Source organism: Taudactylus pleione, unplaced genomic scaffold (assembly GCF_031769625.1).
Source record: "Taudactylus pleione unplaced genomic scaffold, aTauple2 ptg000010l, whole genome shotgun sequence".
Lineage (NCBI taxonomy): Eukaryota > Metazoa > Chordata > Amphibia > Anura > Myobatrachidae > Taudactylus > Taudactylus pleione.
In genome coordinates, this window is record NW_028284413.1 from 796,792 (window position 1) to 820,047 (window position 23,256).

At 46.0% G+C, this 23,256-nt stretch overlaps 1 protein-coding gene and 1 long non-coding RNA gene across 2 annotated transcripts in view; both read left to right on the forward strand.

Annotated features, from left to right (window-relative positions):
- Positions 1 to 8,914: 8,914 nt before the first annotated feature.
- LOC148542643 (potassium voltage-gated channel subfamily A member 1-like) lies at positions 8,915 to 11,286 on the forward strand. Its single transcript, XM_088467449.1, has one exon. The coding sequence runs from the start codon at positions 9,150 to 9,152 to the stop codon at positions 10,734 to 10,736; it is 1,587 nt and encodes a 528-aa protein (XP_088323575.1). The 5' UTR covers positions 8,915 to 9,149; the 3' UTR covers positions 10,737 to 11,286.
- A 258-nt stretch (positions 11,287 to 11,544) lies between these two features.
- LOC148542644 (uncharacterized) overlaps positions 11,545 to 23,256 on the forward strand; it is a 96,857-nt gene continuing 85,145 nt past the window's right edge. Inside the window, exon 1 of the long non-coding RNA XR_015877701.1 lies at positions 11,545 to 12,081. This is a non-coding gene — a long non-coding RNA (uncharacterized LOC148542644). The remainder of the gene's footprint in view (positions 12,082 to 23,256) is intronic.

Genomic DNA, 23,256 nt, shown 5'->3' on the forward strand with positions numbered 1-23,256 from the left:
AATCTTTTAAGTATGAAAAAATATCCTGTATGAGGAACGACAGTCCATCATTACTTTAAGACATGAAGGTCAGTCGATACGGAAAATTTCAAGAACTTTGAATGTATCCTCAAGTGCAGTTGCAAAAACCATCTAACGCTATGATGAAACTGGCCTCATGAGGACCGCCCCAGGAAAGGAAGACCAAGAGTTACCTCTGCTGCAGAGGATAAGTTGATTAGAGTTACCAGTCTCAGAAACCGCTACTTAACAGCACCTCAGATTAGAGACCACATAAAGTCTTCACAGATTTCAAGTAGCAGACAAATCTCAACATCAACTGTTTAGAGGAGACTGCGTGAATCAGGCCTTCATGGTCGTATTTCTGCGAAGAAGCCACTACTGAGGATGAACAACAACAAGAAGAAGAGAATTGTTTGGGCCAAGAAACACATTAGACCAGTGGAAATCTGTACTTTGGTCTGATGAGTCCAAATTTGAAATTTTTGGTTCCAACCGCCGTGTCTTTGTGAGAGGCAGAGAAGGTGAGCGGATGGTTTCTGCATGTGTGTTTCCCACTGCGAAGCATGGAGGAGGAGGTGTGATGGTGTGGGGGTGCTTTTCTGGTGACACTGTTGGTGATTTATTCAAAATTTAAGGCACACTTAACCAGCATGGCTACCACAGCATTCTGCAGCACCATGCCATCCCATCTGGTTTGCGCGTACTGGGACCATCATTTGTTTTTCAACAAGACAATGACCCCAAACACTCCTCCAGGCTGTGTAAGGGAAACTTGACCAAGAAGTAAAGTGATGGAGTGCTGCGTCAGATGACCTGGCCTCCACAATCACCTGACCTAAACCCAATTGAGCTGGTTTGGGATGAGTTGGACTACAGAGTGAAGGAAAAGCAGCCAACAAGTGCTCAGCACCTCTGGGAACTCCTTCAAGACTGTTGGAAAACCATTCCAGGAGCCTACCTCATGAAGCTGATTGAGAGAATGCCAAGAGTGTGCAAAGCTGTCATCCAAGCAAAAAGGGGCTACTTTGAGGAATCTAAAATATAAAACATATATTTTGATTTGTTTAACACTTTTTTTGTTTACAACATAATTCCATATGTGTTCTTTCATAGTTTTGATGTCTTCAGTATTAATGTACTATATAGAAAATAATTTAAATAAACAAAAACCATTGAATGAGAAGGTGTGTCCAAACTTTTGACTGGTACTCTACATACATACATACATACATGTATGTATGTGTCATTACTCTACATATGTTATACAACTGTTGGATGCATTAAAATGTATTTATTTACATAAATATAGTTTATAGGTACAGGGCTGCCATCAGAAAATGTGGGGCCCGGTACTGAAAAAAAGACAGGACCTCACCCTGGGGTATGGGACAGAAGGGAGTGGAGCTGTGGATAATGTGGGTGGAGCTACTTTGGAGGGGCATCAATTGGTGATTAAACCAGTTTAAAGTCTCAACATTTGGGCTGCAGGGGCTATTGTTATTATAACTGGGGGGGAGGGAACAGGGAAGACTTGCTGGACTGGGGCAGGGCAGGGAAGACAGGCTGGCTGGCTGGCAGGACTGGGGGAGGGCACAGGGAAGGCAGGCTGCCTGGACTAGAAAGCTGGCTGGATGGGGCAGCGGGCAGGAAAGGCAGGCTCACTGGTAGGACAAAGGGGGCGCAGGAAATGCTGACTGAACTGTGGGGGGAGCACAAGGAAGGCGAGCTGGACTGGGGCAGAGTAGGAAAGACAGGCTGGCTGGCTGGACTGGGGGGGGTGCAGGGAAGACAGGCTGGCTGAACTAAAATGCTGGCTGGACTAGAATGCTGGCTGGAATTGGGGGGGGGCAGGGAAAGCAGGCTGGACTGGGGGGGCACAGGGCATGCTGGATGGACTGGGGTGGGGAGCAGGGAAGGCTCGCTGGACTGGGGCAGGGAAGACAGGCTGGCTGGACTGATGGTTGGTGCAGGGATGGCAGGGTGGCCAGAATAGAGGGATGGCTAGACTGAGGGGGAGGGAGGCAGGGAGGGAATGATGGCTGGCTGGACTGGGGTGGGGGCAAAGGGCAGGGTTTAGCATACCTTTTTTAGAGAGAGAGGGGGCCTAGGTGGCAACAGTGCAGAATGCACCAGGTAGCAGGTAGAGGTAGAGCATCCGCGCCGCAGCATTTGGAATAAGGAGAAGGCCGTGAGCCAATCACAGCTCACAGAACGGCAGCCAATCAGGAGTGGACACTCCTGATTGGCTGCTGTTCCGTGAGCTGTGATTGGCTCACAGACAACTCAATACTTCATTCAAGCGTAGCCGATATTGTTTCCTGTGACTGTCTGCCACCTGCATTGCGCACCGCTGCCACCCGAGACCCATCTCTCTCTGGGCCCGGGACTGTGTTCCCAGCAGTCCCCCCCTGATGGCAGCCCTGTATAAGTATACCCTTGTGTTAGGTATACATACATATTGCTAGTACATTTATGAATGTATGTGAACCCCCTCACAGAGGAGAGGTTGGTATATCCCAACTGGGAATGTGATGACTTGCTTGTGCTCGTGGCAGGGACTCTCCCATGTCTAACAGGAATGGGGAGTTCTGCCTGTGCTGTGTGTGCAGAGGGCAGTTGTCAGTTACAGCAGCGTGTACAGTCAGCGAGAAACTGACCGTCATGTGACTGGGAGGGTAGAAATAAGAGACAAGCACTAATAATTAGGCTGAGTCTCCTGAGGTAACAACCTGAGAGGGCAGAGCTGCGCCAGCGCTAACTTACTAAGGCAGCCAAATCTTGTCAGGGGGAGCCAGCACCTGTGTGGGTGCCCTACAGGGAAGCAACATCCTAAATAAATTGAATGATATGGACAATAACGATATCATTATCGTTCATAGTGTTTAATATTGTCCAGTGTGTATGCACGATATCGTTAACGATGCGCGCTCCCACGGATCATTAATGTTGTCTGCCGTTGCCCGAACATGCAAGGCAACCTGACAATATCAGGAGGGTGATGTCACTGAACGATATTGTTAACGATATCGTTCAGTGTGTATGCTCAATGTCGTTCCTGACATTGAACCCGGCAGGTAAAGGGAAAAGCTTTACAATATCGTTCATGGAGCCTATTGTTAAGTGTGTATGAGCCTTTAGTGAGAAATTTTATTATAGTTTAGTAAATCTCTTAGGAGATTTACAACTTGTACAAATTAAATGTTATTTGGTCCCTGAAGTGTTTGTATATGCATTGAGGTAAGCCATTGGTATCAACAGTGTTTGTTGTTTGCTGTTCCATCAGACACAAGGAGTATAAAGCTATTCCAGTGAAATAAAATATTCATTTTGTTGAAAGTGTAATTTACTAGTGTACATATTAAAGGTGTATTGTTATAGCATTGTCAAACCTTTATTAGCTTTCTGCAATAAAGTGTAACTCTAATTGCAACATGAAGTGATGACTTCCTGTGTCAGTTTAACCCTCCTAGCCTCCCTGACCTACCAAAGATAGGACAAATCAAGGAAGAGGGTTCCACTCACCTCGGTAAGAGTTAAAAATATTTCCACATTCCTTTACTACACAATCGGGGTGCTACACACCATTTACTGTAGGTTTTTTTAAAACCTTTACTCTGGGACAAAGAAGGGGTAGTAAACCAAAATGTTAGACTAACAAATGCTGCAGTGACAGCAGTTTTTTTTTTCAGTTTGTCATGTCCCCAGAGTGTCGCCTATATCTATACTTATTCTAGTTCTAATTATTTATTAGGACTTTGAAGTAATTTTAGAGTACTAAATGCATCGACAGATAGAATAATTAATAGCATATAACTAATGTATTCTATTATATGTGACAGTTTTAACCATATTATAATAAGTCTTTATATTGTCACAAGTGTTTTCTACTTTTACATAACATATATACATCACAAATGCATTTGTGGTCATTTATTATTGAAACAAAATTATATGACATGGTCATATATGTTATTGTTATGCATAGAATCCAAATACAACACATAAGTGCCCCCATTATAAATTAGTTTTGCTCTTAAAACTTGTTTTCAGTGATAAATAACTGCTGTCTGTATTTATTATAGCTGATAGCGCTGTTTTTAAGTAGTGCTATCAGCACTTCGCCCCCTCATAGCAGATGGCTGGAGCATGAATTTATCAACGAGCGCGATTTATAAAATAGCGCTCGTTTATCTTATTTCAAATCGTTGGCTTCTTCCCGCTGATAAACAGAAGTGTGGCGGTGTCTGGGCAGCGCTCTCCCTCCCGGCACCCAGAAGTCTCCTCCCACTGCAGTATGTTCTTATTCATTGTTGGCGAGATGCACTAACACCTCGCAGTACTTACCGCCTCCCTGCTGATTGCATATGCACTAACATATGCGATCAACAGCACAAAGGACAGCTCTCCCGATAAGAGCTGTCCTTTGTGATCTGCCCTGCACCGCGGACTTCCAGGTTAAGTGACGCGACGGCCGCGGGGCTTGCTGGGAGGGATACGATTGGATCCCTCATAGCAGCGCGATGCGTTAGAAGCGCATAGGCTTCTATAGGGTAATGCCAGCAAAAGCTGGAGTTACCCTCCGCATCAGAGCCTGACGGCCAGGAGATTCATGCATACGGAAAATGCGGTAAACAGGGGTTTTACCGCATTTTCCGTGTAGTGCATGCCAGGCCCCTGTCTCCTCCCCCTCCGTCCATCTCTGCTCTGGAGTCGGGGCCCACTGTATGATGGGTGCCAGTGTCATGGAAACCGGGACACTGCTCACTGCGGGGTCCCGGTTTGGAGGATTACGGTTGCTCTACTCCTATCTGATCGTGATCTGCTGCCTCTCAGGTCCCGGCCACAGCTACTCCATACCCCTGCAGCGGCCACAGGACTACTCAGCGCAGGAGTACTACGATGCCGGAAACCTGTCCTGCGTGCAGTGCCTGGAGACCCATGACTGAGCTTATGCTGGTCTAGAGTTCCCGACTTCGCATGCTCAGTCTATCAGCACACGGGGCTTTCCATCTATCATCAGCGCTGCTTCAACATTAAAAACAACGCTGACAAGTCAAATACCATTAGCGCTCGCCATGGAATATATCATTGCTAAATACAAGTAAAATAAGGCGAAAAAAATGGTTAGTGAAAATGCTATTTACCATTTCACTAGAAATTCTTTGATAAATAAAAACTCATAATATAAACACCTTGTGATAAACAATAAGATAAACTATTTATCTCCTGCTTCTATTTGCACTTCATAAATGAGATTATGGTACAAAGAGTGTATTATCAAATATATCTAAAATAAGAGTACAATTGGGGCGATTCAATTCAGCGCGCTGTTAATAGCGCTGGGAAGGAGCTGTTAGGCCGATTAAAGGATTTCTTCTTGCACCCGTCCTCGCAGACAGCACTTTAGTCAGAAAATTCTGGTCAGCAACACTAAACACCCAGCATTAGTCACGCTTTCCGGCATTCTCTGACTTAAGTCGGACTAGTTGGACTTAACAGCGCACTGAATTGAATAGCAATTCATAGAGCAATAGAAAGCTCAGCTTTCGGTTAAGCTGCTCAGGATGGAGTAATCTGTACTGTGAAACAAAAAGAACAGGATACTTGAATACTTTCCTGTTCCTTGCCTGTCACCTTGCACTAGTCCCTTCCTCTTTCTTGACCCGTGTCCTTTGTAGTAGGTCTGCTGTGACCTGCTGGTCTCAGACTCTGGCACATGCTCACACAGGACCAGATGTCAGATGCTGGCGATGGGCAGTAAGGACCTACTAACAAATGCCGGCGCATGCTCAGGCACTGCCTCCATTCCGACACCACGGAAGATCAGAGGACCGCAGGAGAAGACAGGATCGCAGGCACCTCTTTATCGTTTCTCTTCGCCCATAAGGTAAGTACAGTATGTATGAATTTACTGTACAACATAAAACATATATATTGCATCAAACTGATTCGATATATAGAGAAACATATCACACCTGAACCACGAATGTACATGAATAGACCCCACAGTCTGGCAAATCACTTATTATGCCCCTGGATTCTAGTTTACGCTGTAAAGAACAGTCTGATTATTTCATTTTATCACAGTTACTAGAAAAAGTGTAATAAGGAAATGTCAACTGCCAGGAACACATGACAAGCAATGGCAGCCAGAAAAAAAAATGTCCCTGATGAATTGAACATACTGTTTATTTCCAAGAAAGTTGTTATGCGCTCTCCATGGTGCTGATCCTCTTAGCTAGGGCTACATTATTGGAGGAAGCTTTGAGATTTCACGTTTTGATTTTCAGCATCTATACAAGTAATAAAAGCAGCAGTATGACTACAATTTTGGTGCTTATGCAAAACACTGACAGCACTCTTAGGCCCCCATTTATTAATGATTGCACTTTCAATGTGATCTGGGCATGTCAGTACCGCCCCATGATCGCATTGCAATATGCCATCATAACGTCCGGATGTATCATCCGCAACATACAGGGACACAGGCTCCAAAAGGAGCCCATCCCTGCGATGTGCTCGGACAGCTTCCGGCCAGTCCCAGGGATGCTGCGCAGCGGCAAACGCAGGATTTCCAGAGGGGGGTTTCCAAATGCTTGATTTTAGAGTGAGTGTGGCCAGTCCATGAAGTGGTTATAATTAGCACTTATCCAGCTTTAATATGCATCATACAAAGTATATTGTGTTGCATAATTCCAGCATAAACAGGACCAGCAATCACAGTAAGCCATTAGATATGGCAGTAGGCCCATCTTGTCTCAGCAGAATGTTTTTTTTTCAGATGTGGGCTCCATTCCAGAGAATGAAGCAAGTCCGGGAGTCTGGGGGAGCAGCAGAAAAACCTAGCACTGCCCTGGACATATATGTACATATTGGTCTCCTTATGCACTGGATAGTGTATTATTATACAGTATTAATAATTAACTCTATTGATGGTCTATAGCAGTGCACCCTTAACAGTGCATGTTTTCCACCTCTCCTAGTTGGTGCACAGGTATATTTATTACTGGCTGACACATTTGAAAAGATCCACAGGTGTTGCTAATCAATTCATTTGTGATATTGAGAAGAACATGCAGCATTAGTAACATTGTATTATATTACTATTACCATTGTGGTCATGGTGTGTGCTGGGGAGGGGGATTTCCAAGGCAGATGGAACCCCCCAATGCATTTGCCTATGGCTGTGCTTGTGCAGCCCCGGTGACTGCACATGTGCATCGGCCATTGCCAGGGGAGTGTTCCGAGGGAACCCTCCACTAGTTAATTATGCGGTGTGTAGCCATAGGGGCTAATATCGGGCATGCATCACATTCCGGATATTGATAAATCTGGCAGCATCGCATCCCCCATAGAAACCTATGGGGAATGTGGCTGCCAGCGGTAATGGAGGGTTCACAGCAGGAATCGGAGATACCTGCTACGGTCCCTCCTTAATAAATCAGGGAGATACTTAATATTTGAGGTAAACCCCTGAAAAATATTCAATGATAAATGGGCCCCTTAGCCACCAGAGTGTACTGCAAAATGCAGGCTATCACTGATCTAATTCAGAGAAACGCCTGTATTTTAAACATTAGGTTTTTTTTTAAAGAAAACTTACTGTACAAATAAACTAACTTAAAAAACATACATTGCATCAATAGATAATACCTTTGTTATGTAAAGATGCATAAGAAGAAAATGCTTGGTTTTAATGTCTCAATGAATATATACAATAAATTGTTTTGAAAAATCTAAGGGCCTGATTCAACAAGAATCGCAGTAGCAAAGACGAGAGCAATCGGTCGATTAATTTGCATTGCGCATGCGTATACATCGCAGTGTGAGGTAGTAAATGCTTTTGCATAGGCTACGCAGATTCAAAGCAGAGTGATTGACAGGAAGTGTCGTTTGTGGGTGGTGATGGGGGGTGATCGGGTGAACGCAGGCGTGCCAGTGCATTGCAACGCCGTTGTAGGGGCATGCATAAATTATCCACTGCAATACCATACACAGCATGAGGGTTCATAGCGTGTGCTGAAGTTAGCAATTCCTGGGTGAGGTCTGACCTGCCTTAACTGTGCATATGGGTCCAATGTTTCTCTATGTTACCGATTATTTTGCTATGTTACCCAAGTATACAGATGTGTGTAAGGGGAAGTGGGCGTCCTTATAGTAAGCTGTGATCGCAATGCGATTGCAAACATTTGCATTTCACCGCAAATATTGGCAACTGCGGTGCGTGCGTTTTAGAGGAATAGTGATCTTTGCTGAATCAGGCCCTAAGAACACAACATTCTGAGCTAAAACAAAACGAGCCCAGACAGTCACTACCAATGAGTCATATTTACATACGTCAGATACTTTCCATATACTGTTATGTGACTCTCGTTGTATAGAAGTGTATAGAAAGTAACAGCCTGTGATGTTATTATTGTGTGTACAGTATCCTAGCACATTCAGAGCACAGGAGCAATGTATGTAGTGTGCTATGTGTGTATGCTGTGCTGTACATCCCACCAGTGGCTGCGTGTAACACTGACAGTACAGAGGAATGGGTTACTTTCCTACATGCAGCCCGACAGACAGATCATGTTTGACATCTTAGGTGACTGTAATGCACATGCAGGGCTGTCCCAGTACATTCTCCTGTGACGTGCACAACATACTGTATATTGGAAATGTGTATTACATTATGGGCGATGCTAGTGACAGCCACACCGCACCGGGCAGGTACTGTACACCCTGTGGCTCCCCGGCTGAGTCAGTACTCAGTTCACGTTGCTGCTAGTCGGAACAGCCGGACAGCGACTCGTCGCCTGCATGTACTGTAGCCGAGCACTGGTCCGTAAGCGGGGAGAGCTCGCCAGGCGCCCCGTACCCTCTCTCCCCCAGGCTCGCAGATCGCTCTCTGTGGGCGGGACATCGGCGCTGCTACTGGTCTGGGAGGCGGGGCAGCTGGCAGAGCTATATAACTCAGCGCAGACGGAGACAGTCGGAATCCCTGGGCTGGGAGACAGGAGGGAGCTGTACGTCGGGCTGTGTGACAGGGGGACAGCCACAGTGGAAGGAGGAAGAGCGGGGAGGGGACCCGGCGGCTCTGGAACTGGGCAGAAGGAGGAGGCCGCCGCTTCCCCTGCCCGCCCTCCCCTTACCTCACCTCTATGGACGAGCACCTCAGCCTCCTGCACTCGCCTCCGCCGTCCTCCACCAGGCACCGAACCAACAGCAACATCGTGAACCCGGGCTACACGGACGGCGAGCAGGAAATCATGACCGTGGTGGCGTGCGATAATATCCTTGAGGAGGCGGCCGCCCTCCCGGGTCACCACTCCTCCGAGGCGGCTGCATACGAGCAGGACGAGCACGAGTGCTGCGAGCGGGTGGTCATCAACATCTCCGGGCTGCGCTTCGAGACGCAGCTGAAAACTTTGTCCCAGTTCCCGGACACTTTGCTGGGGGACCCGAAGAAGAGGATGCGCTACTTCGACCCGCTGCGGAACGAGTACTTCTTTGACAGGAACCGACCCAGCTTCGATGCCATCCTCTATTACTACCAGTCCGGGGGCCGGATCCGCAGACCGGTCAATGTGCCCATCGACATCTTCTCGGAGGAGATCCGCTTCTACGAGCTGGGGGAGGAGGCGATGGAGAAGTTCCGGGAGGACGAGGGATTTATCAAGGAAGAAGAGCGCCCGCTGCCCGCTAACGAGTTCAAGAGGCAAGTGTGGCTGCTCTTCGAGTACCCAGAGAGCTCGGGTCCCGCCCGGGGCATTGCCATCGTCTCCGTCCTGGTCATCCTCATCTCTATTGTCATCTTCTGCCTAGAAACTTTGCCGGAGTTCCGGGACGACAAGGAGTACAACGGCCCCGTGCTGCCGCCGGTGAATGGCACCGGACCGTACCTGAGCAGCTCCTTCACAGACCCCTTCTTCGTGGTGGAGACTCTGTGCATCATCTGGTTCTCCTTCGAGCTGCTCGTCAGGTTCTTCGCCTGCCCCAGCAAGGCCACCTTCTCTAAGAACATCATGAACATCATAGATATAGTGGCAATCATCCCTTACTTCATTACCCTGGGCACTGAGCTGGCGGAGCGACAAGGCAACGGGCAGCAGGCCATGTCCTTGGCCATCCTCCGGGTGATCCGCCTGGTTAGGGTCTTCCGCATATTTAAGCTCTCCAGGCACTCCAAAGGGCTACAGATCCTGGGGCAGACCCTTAAAGCCAGCATGAGGGAGCTGGGGCTGCTCATTTTCTTCCTCTTCATCGGGGTCATCCTCTTCTCCAGCGCCGTCTACTTTGCAGAGGCTGACGACCCGTCTTCAGGCTTTAACAGCATCCCCGATGCCTTCTGGTGGGCAGTGGTGACCATGACCACCGTGGGCTACGGAGACATGCACCCCGTCACTATAGGGGGGAAGATAGTCGGGTCTCTGTGTGCCATCGCTGGGGTGCTGACCATCGCCCTACCGGTGCCGGTCATTGTCTCCAACTTCAACTACTTCTACCACCGGGAGACGGAGGGCGAGGAGCAGGCTCAGTACCTGCATGTGGGTAGCTGCCAGCACCTCTCCTCTAACGAGGATCTGAAGAAGACCCGCAGCAACTCCACACTCAGCAAGTCGGAGTACATGGTAATAGAGGAGGGGGCCAGCCCCGGCCCCTTCCAACAGCCCGGCTTCAAGACTGCCAACTGCACCCCAAGCAACCCAAACTGTGCCACCACCAAGAAGATCTTTACGGACGTGTAACACTTGTCGGGATCTGGGATGTGTAAAACTCCGCTACAAGTGTCACCACCATCGGCATCAACCTGTCCCACTTTTTAGTGTTTATTTTGTAGGGAGGCACTGCCCGTGGGATCCGAGTGGTGCTGTGCCAGGAGGAGGAAACACTTTGTATAATTTGGAGACAGAGAATCGGGAAGGTCGCTGGTTCTTCTCTACCCTCTGACAAAGTGCTGCTTTCAGTCTCCCCCCAGGTGCCCTCATACATCCAACACAGGAGCGAGCTGGCAATGCTGAAGCACATGGCAACGAGGGTTTGTTTGCGAGTGATCGCTGTTTGTACCTACTGTAAGCCTCGATTTATAAAGCAGATTTAGTTATATTCTTCACATTTGGATTACTCTCATCAAACTTATTTTGTGGGCATAGATCCCTTAAAAAAAAAAAAAGATGGATCACAGATTGATGATCTGATTTTCCTACCACACTATCATTTAATTGACAACATTCAGTAGATCAACACTGCAAGAAATTCCTTTGAATTAGGTTGCAGATAAAATAAAATAATTGTGTGCTACCCAGCAGCACGAACTGCCACAAAAGGTGTACAATTACTGTAATAGTGCCAAGAGTAGAAGTAGATACATTGTGTCACACATGCAGCAGGGGGTGTGTTGCTGTGCTCTGCACTGGGGATGCTGTTGTGCTGTGACAGTCTACATGGCAGAAGAAGATTAAACTGCTGGACTTGCTTTTCATCGGAAGTTACTAATTCTGACCCAAGTGATGCAGTTTCCATAACAACATGAGTTTCCTGGGAAACCCAGTTGTCATGGCATCCCTGTTCCCATAGCAACCATCCAGATGGTTCCAATTTACAGAGACGCTTCTGCTGCTGCTGCTGCTGTTGGGAAAACGCTTTCAAGAAAGTTAATCCCACCGAGATTTGCAAATTAGATATGAAAATGTGGACCCTACCTGCAAACTAGAGATGGAGAGCCAATACAATTCGCACTGTGAATGGAACACCAATCCTACCAAGACAATGAGTGTGGAAATTATATATATATATATATTTAAGAAAGGGTAAACAAATGCAATTAATGAAAGCGGAAAATTAAGGTCTTTAAATATATCCCATTTGTAATGGAACCCCCACACAAAGGAGATGCTTATCCATACAAAATCAATTGTAGCATTAAAAAACAGCACTTTATAAGTGGAAAACACATCAGCACTTACATGACTTTGTACTGCAAATAAACAAGCCTTATGAAGAAAACTAAGGGGCTGAAGGTACCTAGCACTAGAAATGCGAACTGGTCTTGTCAGACCCCTTCATCACAGGGAGTGGCAGAACGCACGAGAGGTAAGCTTTCTGATAGAAATATTGTTTACTTCTAGAGTAACATGCTTACGTGTAACCTCAGAAAAATAATGTGATAACATTTACATATTACAGTTTTTATAATTAGAATAGTGATTTTATCCCCACATAAAATGATATTCGAGTCAACATCTTTGATTTAAAATATTAATTGAGTAACCCTTTGTCATACGTAACCCTTTGTCATAAATATAGTGTTTGTTCTTGTTAAATTCTTATTGTTCATCAGCATTTATTATGAAGTGGCTCAGGAACATTTGTCTATTCCACCTGCTGACAAGGGATTCCTTTTGAGTATATTAGATATAGTAAGCACATTGCTTGTTTGTGAGTATACAAATATGTCAATGAAATTTTTTTTTGTTTTCTAGTAGGGCTAAGCATTAGGGTTTCCACTTCATTGATCCACTCTGCTCTTTTGCACAGTGTGACAATGCAATGCAGTGCAAAAGCTATGTATTTACATTGGAGATGTATTTGTGCCTCTTTTTGTTCTCTTGTCCTTATTGTGCAGATGGTGACTTTGTGGATGTACAGAAAGCTATTGGAGAGGTTTGTAGAGCTCTCTGCACCTGATTCAGTCTATTTATATTAATAAATGGGAAGCTAATTCGGAAGCATGACCTTTGTTTCCGATAGACTGCAGAGCTTCTTAAGGGCACAAACCAGATGGATTTCAGTGTCTAGTCAGGAGTGGTGTTAAATCGGGTGTGAAGTGGAAATTTAAGTGTGGTTCAGTGCACACAGTGCTGTTTATGTACATGTGTGCATGGCAAAATTTGACTTTGTCCTCTGACTCTATTGTGTTATTTAATCACAATGTTAAAAAAAAACAATTTATAGATAGTCATTTGGTTAAGTTGTTTTGATGAGGTTGATGAAGACAGAGGTAAGAAGAGTTTAGACATGATTTTGTATTAGTGCATACAATGCGCTCCGATAAGCAAATAAGTCAGTGTTTCAAGATGTGAAACAATCCTTATGGAATTCATCTATTCATCTTTAAGTGATGCCTTTTTCTACATATTTCATGAAGCATAAATAAAATATCAGGTACCCAATGAGATTCCTCCGATTGTATCCACTCCAAAACCTTGCCCAAACACAAAAAGCATTGTGCTGTATCAGATGACCCTCTGTGCCATAAGTTTTGGCTCCTATTTCTGAGTAACAATGGAAAGAAACACTGCATTGTTTATACCTGTTCGTTATATGAATACAACTGCTACTAATATATAGATAAGATGCACATATAAAAACATTATAAAATACTAAAGAAATATTATTATAGGGCATACTTATTTTGCTTACTGTTTAGTGACCATGACAGAAGAAAACAAAAAGCAAAGATTTTAGCAAATGTATAGATAGTATGAATTATCTCAGCTGCACTAATTATATTGGTATAAATGATGTAGAGGAGCAAAAACAAATGTAAAACATTAATATATTTTATAAATATATTAAATTGTTTTACAGGGTAACATGTTACCCACCTTTAGTAATATTTTTGTACATAATTCTAAATTTATAGGCTGATTTATCTATCAATATATAATTTATCCAGTATAGAATAATTGGCTGCCACAGTGCACCTTACACTGTAATGTATCCGGTCGAATTGTTGACATTCAGAAAGTAGTCAGCAGAATGGCACCAGCAGAATGTCGAAAGTTTTTGAATGTCGACAGTCAGAATGTTTTCATGGTCAATAAGTCGACAACCAGTATTTCGACATGCATATATGTCAATAAGTTTAAAATGTCAACACATTCAAATTGTCATCATTCAACTTGTCGATACCAAATGTCGACGTATGTTTTTTTCTGTTTTTTTTTGTTTAGGTTTAGGACTAGGGTTAGTCTTAAGTAAGCTAAAAAAAAAACCATTTGTTGACAGTGTGGTGTTGACATGGAAAATGTCAACATTTTGAACATGTCAACATTTAACCTTGTCGTTCTAAAGGCATGTCGACATAATGGTTGTTGACTTATTTACCATGTCAGCATTCTTTCTGTCCACATTCAGACCCTGTCGACATTCTGGTATTGACATACTGAATGTTGACCTTCTGAATGTCAATAAATTTTGTCACTTCCCAGTGTAAATAATATTGAGAAAGGCTACCTAGTCATACATTAGGGCAATGGATGTCAATACTGTCATGCATAGATAGCTCTGCTTAGCAAATTTTCCATAAACATATCAAGTACCTTATGTGCCTAAAGGTGAGTATACACCTGACCGATATATCTGCAGTTCGACTTATCTGCAAATAAATCTGCAGACTGTTCAGAACATAAGTTCTGTATACATACTGCCAGATTCGTTGTGACCGATGTCACATTGGTATGCAGTCGGGAAGCCGGTGGACGTAATCCCGACAGCCGGCTTCCTGACTGCTTTATCCCGGCGAGGGATAAATGAGGGTTAAATAATTCTAGGCGCCTGTCATTTTACCGACATCGGGAGACCGGCGCCTGGCATCCCGATCGAAGTGATGCCGGGCGCCGCTGCGGACAGCCGCGTGCGGGGGGGCTAGGTTTAGGGCTCCCGGGGGGGTACTTAGGGTTAGGCACCCCCCCCCGGGAGGTTAGGGTGGTTAGGCTAGGGGGAGGGAGGGTTAGGGTTAGGCACCCCCAGGGGGATTTAAGGTTAGGCACCCCCAGGGGACTTAGGTTTAGGCGGCGAGGAAGGGGGGGTTAGGTTTAGGCACTTAGAGGGGGGATTAGGGTTAGGCACTGGGGGGAAGGTTAGGGTTAGGCACCCCTAAGGAAGGTTAGGGTTAGGGGGGGAAATTAGTTTAGTAAATAATTACCTGGGGACGATCAGGATTTTCACCCATGTCTGTCGGGATTTGCGTCCGGTGGTAATTCATACCGATTCCGTCACATTTACATGCGCCCACCCAGTTGAGCTGTTAATCACCGCCGGCCCATGCAGCAAGTGTACAGGCAGTTGGCTGACCGCCCATATACACAGCACTATGCACCAATATATCTGCAGATATATGGGGCATCAGCTGTGCTGCACAACCGACGTGATATGTCTGTGAACGATGTTGTTTCCTAATATATCACTGGTACACAATGGCTGACGTACATATGATATATCGGCCATTCAATAGAACGGCTGTTATGTCGGTCATTGTGTACCCAGCATAAGATTTATACATTTAAAAGCATATTACAATCCACTACTTTATGCCCACTTAATGTAATTTGCATTGCTGTATAGAAATACCCTATTTACATCCAACTATTTAATTATAGAATTGCAGTGCTTCCTGTCATTCTCTGGCTCAGACATTTACTTTAAATTTAAAAGGATTAATTAAGTCCACCATTAGTTTATATATTTTCTGTAAGTATACCCTTAGGGTGTTTATTCAACAACCTACCTATCTGCTTTAGTTTATGTGATAGAGTACCTTAAGCCGGCTCAACACTGAACAGATAGATCTGCAGATCAAGTGATCTGCAGATATATCTGTAGATGATGGTCGTTAATACACACTGAATGTCCATCATCTTCTAGGCAGCCGTGGGTCCCGCTACAATGTGATATGCTGCCGCTGCATGTGTACGGGCAGTCTGCAGATCGCCTTTAAGCTGGGAACACACTGACATATACATTGGCCGATCAATTAATCGGCCAATGTATCTGCTGCCCGCCTGGCAGTGTGTACCCGCGATATGACGGTGAACGCAGGCATTCACAGACATATCGCATTGGCTGTACTGCACAGCCGATGGACAGATATGTCTCGACGGGAAGCAGATATATTGGCCAATCAATTGATCGGCCAGTATATTACCCAGTGTGTACCCAGCTTAACACTTATCTGATTTTTAAGGTTTTCTATTGCCACTGCACAACTGTGCATGTGCAGTCTGCTAAACATGCATCCTCGAGTGGTGAGTGTCGGGGAAGGATCCTACGTATCCCTCTCCCAGTACTATTTGTGGAATGTAGCCCAGATGGTGTTCGGTACCAGGCCATGCTGCAGAATGCTTCTCATTACAAAACTTGGAAAATTTGACAAGAAAGCCTTCTTGGGACTGCTTTTGAAGTAAAAAATGGGGGACTGCAGCAGATAAATTTTTTGCAGCAGATACATTTTTCATTTTCAGATATGCAGCAGATACATTTTTTATTCAAAATTTCCCTCATAATATATGCAAGTTGTTCACACTCACCTACTCAACAGTACATAAGCAGATAGCAATATTAAACCAATAATGCTCCCTTGAAGGTTATTACTAAACACATTGCATTGCTCAGCAAATTAGCCTATACATTTCAGGAGATAGGAATATGAGAAACCTAACTGAGCAAAGATGGATGATTTGGTGACTTCAGTAAGGCAGGTGAGTATTACATTTGCCTGTGGTTCAGAGGCCCATACATCTAGCCACTATTGTGGTATTCCCCCATTCTGCCGATGGAGGGGTTGGAGAATCAGAATATTCAACTTGCTGAAAAATCTTGATGCACCAATCCCAACCCAAAAATGGTTGGAATCGGTGAGTCAGGGCTTTTTTACATGTAAAATTTTTCTAGTCCATGGATGGATCACTGATCATCGATGGCTGAACAGGGAATCGGGGCCTTAGATATATGGACCTCACAACCATTTAGGACTGCAGTGATGCACAGATGTTTTGGAAATAGCTAGTCATTGCATTGTCTTTTTCTTTTTTTAAGTCCATTGTTTATTTCTATACCACCACTGTATTAAGAGGCCCATAAATCTATCTGATATCGCGTCAAGTCCCCGTTCTGCCAACAATAACATGTTGAAAAATCTTGATTCCCCAATTCTAACCTGAAAATAATTGGAATGAAGGATCGCTGATCATCGATGGCCACCGATCTGCTGATTGGTTTGCGATTTTTGTTGGATCGACAGAACGGGGAATCATGGCCTTAAATGTTTGGGCCCCTTTACGCATCTCCTTCTAGAGATTATTTAATCATTTACATCAGTCCCTTCCTCATTAGAGGTTACTCTCTAAATTCCTTACCATTCCTTACCTTTTCCACTCACACACACTAGTGCCCATTTAGTCAGAAGTTAATCACATACCTCCCAACTGGCCCAATTTAAATGGGATAGCACAGATATGAGGACCCCGTGCCAACGACCCAATCGTAACATGTTTGAGAGGTATGTCCCTTTCATAGAGATCAAGACCGGGTAGGGTTTGGGTGGCTGGTATGAGCTGTCCAGCACATGATAAAAGACCTTCCCCCCTTCCTTTGATGTGGCAGTGGCACAAACTTTTGTGCCAATTCCCCAACAAGAAATATTAGGAGGTATGCAATTTGCCTACCAGTATTTGTTGTACTGTTGAAGGAAATCCACTGAAACACAGGGAGAGCAAACAAACTCCACACAGAAAGTGCCCTGGATTTAATTAAACCCATGGCTCTTGGCCGCTGTGTCACCCTGATTATTGGTGAGATCTCTATTTTTTGCTTCTGTGTGCTGTGACCAGAATCGGTATGGAATCCCGGCTGCCGCGTGGCCGACAGTTCGACTCCCAGCAGCGGCAGCCCAACAGATCAGCAGAGCCCGGCAGTGTTGGAAATCCTGATCGTCCCTTAGGCAAGTATAAACTAACCTAACCTAACCCCCTAACCCTCCTTAGGGGTGCCTAACCCTAACCTCCCCCCCAAGTGCTTAACCCTAACCCTCTCCTTCCCCGCTGCCTAAACCTAAGTCCCCCGGGCGGGTGCCTAACCCTAACTTCCCCCCGGGGGTGCCTAACCCTAACCCCCCCTTCCCCTAGCCTAACCCTAACCCTCCCGGGGGTGCCTAACCCTAAGTCCCCCCCGGGTGCCCTAAACCTAACCCTCCCCCCCGCCGTGGCTGTCCACTCGCGGCGCCCGGCATCCCTTCGATCAGGATGCCAGGCGCGGATCTCCTGGCATTGGGTAAATGACAGGCGTCTAGATATAGACGCCGGTCATTTATCCCACGCCGGGATAAAGCAGCCGGGAAGCCGGCTGTCGGTATTAGGGCAGCCGGTTTCCCGACTGCATACCCTGTGACCAAGACTTAGGGGCATATTATTATTATTTTGCAGGAATTAACTAGAAACAGATGCCTTCATTACTAACCTAGATTTCTATGTGTGCTGCTATTCAAGTCATTTTACCAAGTTTCGGAATGCGATAGATGGCATTAGCCCATAGTAGACCAGTAGACTATGGGCTACTTTTTAAAAAAATGTACTGGAGGGAGGATTCCTCTCTTTTGGCCTCACTGACACATGTGCTGCTTGATGGCCGTGCATGCACAGTAGGAGCGCCAATGCGGCAGCTATCACTGTACTTCTGTGCATTCAACAGGACAGAGCTTGACAGTGACTGATGGTGGACAGTGGAGGTGACCTTACAAGGGGTATAAATTGATGTGTTTGTCAGCCTTACAAAAGCTTCTTTTAATCTTGGATGACTTTTTGACCCAGGTATACTCTGCTTTTGCCAAGGTGTGAACAGGGAATTCCTACATCTTTTAAGCTACATTCTTTAGGAAGCATGGTGCCTGGACATGAAAAGGTTAAATCATCTGGTGCTATTTAAAAGTAGCCACTCCGCTTACTGAGAACACTTTCAGTTACTATTTCCACAATGACAAACTAGTATTATTTATTAACCTATTTATTTAAAAGATTAATACCAATATCCAATCCAAAGTCGATTAAAGCCACTACTGATTTACGGCTAACTACTGACAATGGGTGGGATGCATCATGCATTGCAATTTTCATGCGATACATCCCTCCACTCATCGCATGCATGCCGGCATTAATTACGAGTCGGGGAGATTGCTACTCTTTCAGGGGGTCTCCATAACAATCAGGGAGAGTCGGCAAGTATGGTCTCCGGGCTTCTGCACTGTGACCCCGGTCGGCTGCTCTATGCAGCAGCTGACCAGGGTCACAGAGCAGGAGCCCAGAAACCAGCTGGACGATCACCAGTCTCTGGATGCAGGTAAGTTTTTCTTTTTTTTTTACTTTTTCTTTTTTTTTTTGCATTGATCAGCTTGTGGTCTATTTAGACCACACAGCTGATCACAGGGGCCAGCTCCCAGTTCTGCTTTGTCTGTTAGAGCAGAGCAGGAGGGTATACAATCGGGAAACCGGCTGCCTTAATACCGACAACCGGCTTCCCGGATGTCTATATCTAGACGCCTGTCATTTCTCCGACGCCGGGAGACAGGCGCCCGGCATCCCGATCGAAGGGATGCCGGGCATCGTGAGCGGACAGCCGCGGGGGGGGAGGGTTAGGTTTAGGGCACCCGGGCTGGACTTAGGGTTAGGCACCCCCCCGGGAGGGTTAGGGTTAGGCTAGGGGGAGGGAGGGTTATCGTTAGGCATCCCTAGGGGACTTAGGGTTAGGCACCCCCCCGGGGGACTTAGGTTTAGGCAGCGGGGAAGGGGGGGTTAGGATTAGGCACTTAGAGGGGGGAGGTTAGGGTTAGGCACTTGGGGGGAGGTTAGGGTTAGGCACCCCTAAGGAGGGTTAGGGTAAGGGGGTTAGGTTAGGTTAGTTTATACTTACCTTAGCGACGATCAGGATTTCCAGCGCTGTTGGGCTTCGCGCTGCCGGGAATCGAACCGCAAGCCATGCAAAGAGCGGTATTTCATGCCAATTCCACCAGGAGTCGGGGAATCAGGGGAAAGCCCTGATAACGCCATCTGAAGGTGGCATTATTATCACAGGGCTTCCCTAGGTATTTTTAGCAAATCTGAGCAGATCATATTTCCCATTACAAGTATGGGAAATGTGATCTGTTTATTAAAATCATGTGAATTGAAGGCATTGGGGTAGTTCTTCACGAATTTATATGATACTAAAATAATGTGAAAAGGGTGTGAAACACCTGTTTTCACATTATTTTAGTAATTATAATGTTAATAAATATGCCCCTTAGCCACCTCCTCCTCCCCTTCAAACACTCAATTATTGCTGCATTTTCCAGTTGAAGGTGCAGAGCCTGATTAAGATTTTCAGCAGCTCTTTGCTAGTACACTCGTAGCTCCCATCCCCATTACATCACACATTGTGGGCTTGAGTCGGACGCCTCTGCGGCTACTTTTTCCTATGGCCGCGGCTTTGTACTCGTTTCTTATGTTAATGCGACAATCGGCTGAACTAAGGGCCTGATTCAGCTAGGAACGCACAGGAGAGAACGCACGCACTTGGCCGATGGATCCGTACTGCGCATGGGTATGCATCGCACTGCGCTTGCATGAAGTACCCATTGTGATCTGGTAAGCGTACACAGACTACACACAGCATGCACGCAGAACCCTTCCAATATTGATTGACAGGAAGTGCTGTTTGTGGGTGGTGACGGGGCGTGGTCGTGCGAATGCAGGCATACCTGTGCGTTGGGACGCCGTTTTAGGGGTGTCCATAATTAAGCCAGTGCGGCGACGGACGCAGTGATGAGACTCCGTGCACACAGGAAGTTGCCAAGATCCTGCATGAGGTCTGGTCAACCACTATTATGCAAATGTGGTCAATGGTTCTCGATGATACCGATGTTTACGCTATCTTGCATACTGATAAGGCTGTGAGTAAAGGGAGATGGGTGGTTTAATACGGGGCTGGGCGTCTGCATCTTGTGCTGCGGTCTCCGTGCATATGCATTGATTAGCATAGTCTCGCAGCAGCTGGGTGCCTCTGCTAGCGTGTGCGTTCCTTGCTGAATCAGGGCCTGATTCAGAGCCGCTCGTAAGTGGTCGCTCGTTCGCTCCGAGCGATGTTCGCACATTTGCGCATGCGTATGGGTCGTATTGCACATGCGGCAACCAGTCATTGTGGTCGGAAATCGAGTGCTCGCAAAATAGCAAGTGCCTGCTAATTTGAGTGACAGGATGAGGCGTTTGTGGGTGGTAACAGGGGAAGGTGCTTGAAAACGGGGAGTGGTGATCCGAACGTAGGCGTGCCAAACGGTCAAAACGGGCGTTTTAAGGGTGTGCATAATTAACAAAGCAGCGTCATCGACCACGTCATTTGGTTGTTTCTTAGCCTGAACTGTTAGCATGATTGCGGTAGGAAAATCCTACCACAAGCACTGCGAGCAGTTCAGACGCCTTTCGATGTACTCGATTAATCAAATAAATAGCGGAGATGATGTAGGATGCGAGCGGCCAGGGGGCGTCTTTACAAAATAGCGAGCGCATGTTTCGTCCGCTCGCTCAGACATAGAGGCGTCAAAAGACCGCAAAGAGCAAGCGCTCAATTTAAATAGCCGGCCCCTTTTTCTGAACGAGCGAGCGCAAATAGCGTCCGGCTCTGAATCAGGCCCTCAGGCCCTAAGTAGCAAGTCTGTGCTTCTGAAAACTGCAAGCCTATCCCACCCACCCATTGTTATAGCGTCTGCAGATGCAGCCGTCATCATTAGTATCAGCACTTGCACCAGCCACATGCTAGATCTGACTGAAACAGACGCCCCTTCCCCATACACACGACTCAGAACCGCACAGAGATGTACATACAAGCCCACAACACTCCCATCAGAAATAGCTGCTCCATGTGCCTTGATACTTGCCATCCAGAAATGTCTCCATTTGCACAAGATGTTGCACGCACCTTCATACATGACTTGATTATGCTGTATATGCACTTTAGACGCATGCGCAGTTGGCTTGAAAACGAGTGTTGCGTCCATTTTCTCAGATGTGTCTGACTCAGAATCAGGCCCTATGGGTCTCCCCTGATCCGGAGCTGGGCTGTTTGCAGCCGGTGAACTTGGAGAATACCGCCCTGCTTATGGCACTGGTCTCCCCCATGACTGAATCTTAGTATCTCCCTCTTCTCCTCCAGCCACCTATCTCATTTGATGACAATTACATATGTCCCTGGATCTTGCACATTATGGTAGGACATAGCGCAGGAATTGCAATATAAAAATGACATAGCCAAACATTACCATTCTGCTGATTCATAAGCACATGAGCTCTGACATGTTTGTGGGACATTGGTGACTACTGCACATCATTTCTGTCATTGGATGAATGTGTCAATGTAACACCATTTTACACTGTACCACAGCTACATATAGCTATAGGCACAAATACACTCTCCCCCTGGTTTTTAAATCAAATGCAGCACTTGTTATATGTTAACTCACTTATAACAGTTGTCCGTCCACTCCTACATGCTCTCAGCTAACCTATTCAGTCATGGTTGCATGTGCTTGCTCATTCCAGCTTCTCTGTATGGCGTTGCAGTGTCATTAGAAGATGGCTTTGACCCGTAAGATGCAGCGAGCTTGTGTGTATGCTTGTAACTAAGTAGCTGCTGTCCTTCATGACCCACTGCAACCTAATCATCCTAATGGTTAATCAGGCCCTGGTCACCTGTTTGCTACGCAGATTAGCTGTAAATGGAACATACCTAACAACTTCCCAGAGCAGGACATACATTTCCAGTTATGGGACAATGCACTGAAATCTGGACTACTCCACCAAAATGGGACAGTTGGGAGGTATGTAATAGCCAAGGTTAGACAACCTTGTAATAACATATCAGGGTTCACCTAGTGTTATCCCAAGTCAAAGCATCACCAGATTACACAAGGTTCTGATTGTTCATTCATTGGACCTGACTCAGCAAGGAACGCAGTTGCTAATACGCACACAAACAGCCGATTGTTGCGTCCTGCATATGCATCACAGTGCGCGTGCGAGAACTAGCTATTGCGATCGGGACTGTGATTGCAATGACTACACTGACCCAATGCAGATTGACTGACAGGAAGTGCCGTTTGGGGGTGGTGACGGACGGACGGGGGGGAGGGTGTGGATGGGCGAATGCAGGCGTGCCAGTGTGTTTCAACACCATTGCAGAGACATACACTACGCAGTCTGAGGCCTGATAGCGTGCGTGGAAGATAGCAATTTCTGAGTAAGGTCAGAGCTTGTGCAAGTGTGCGTGAGGCTGTGATGATACTCGATTGTACTGATGGTTTCACAGTCTTGCTAAACATTACGGATGTGTGGTAAGTAAAGTGGGTGTCCTTGTGTAGTGCTGCGAGGGAATAGCCATTGCAATAATTAGCATACTATCGCAGTTGAACTGCGTGCGTAATCGATATTGCATACGCAGTTGCGTACAGTAGTGAACCAGGCCCTA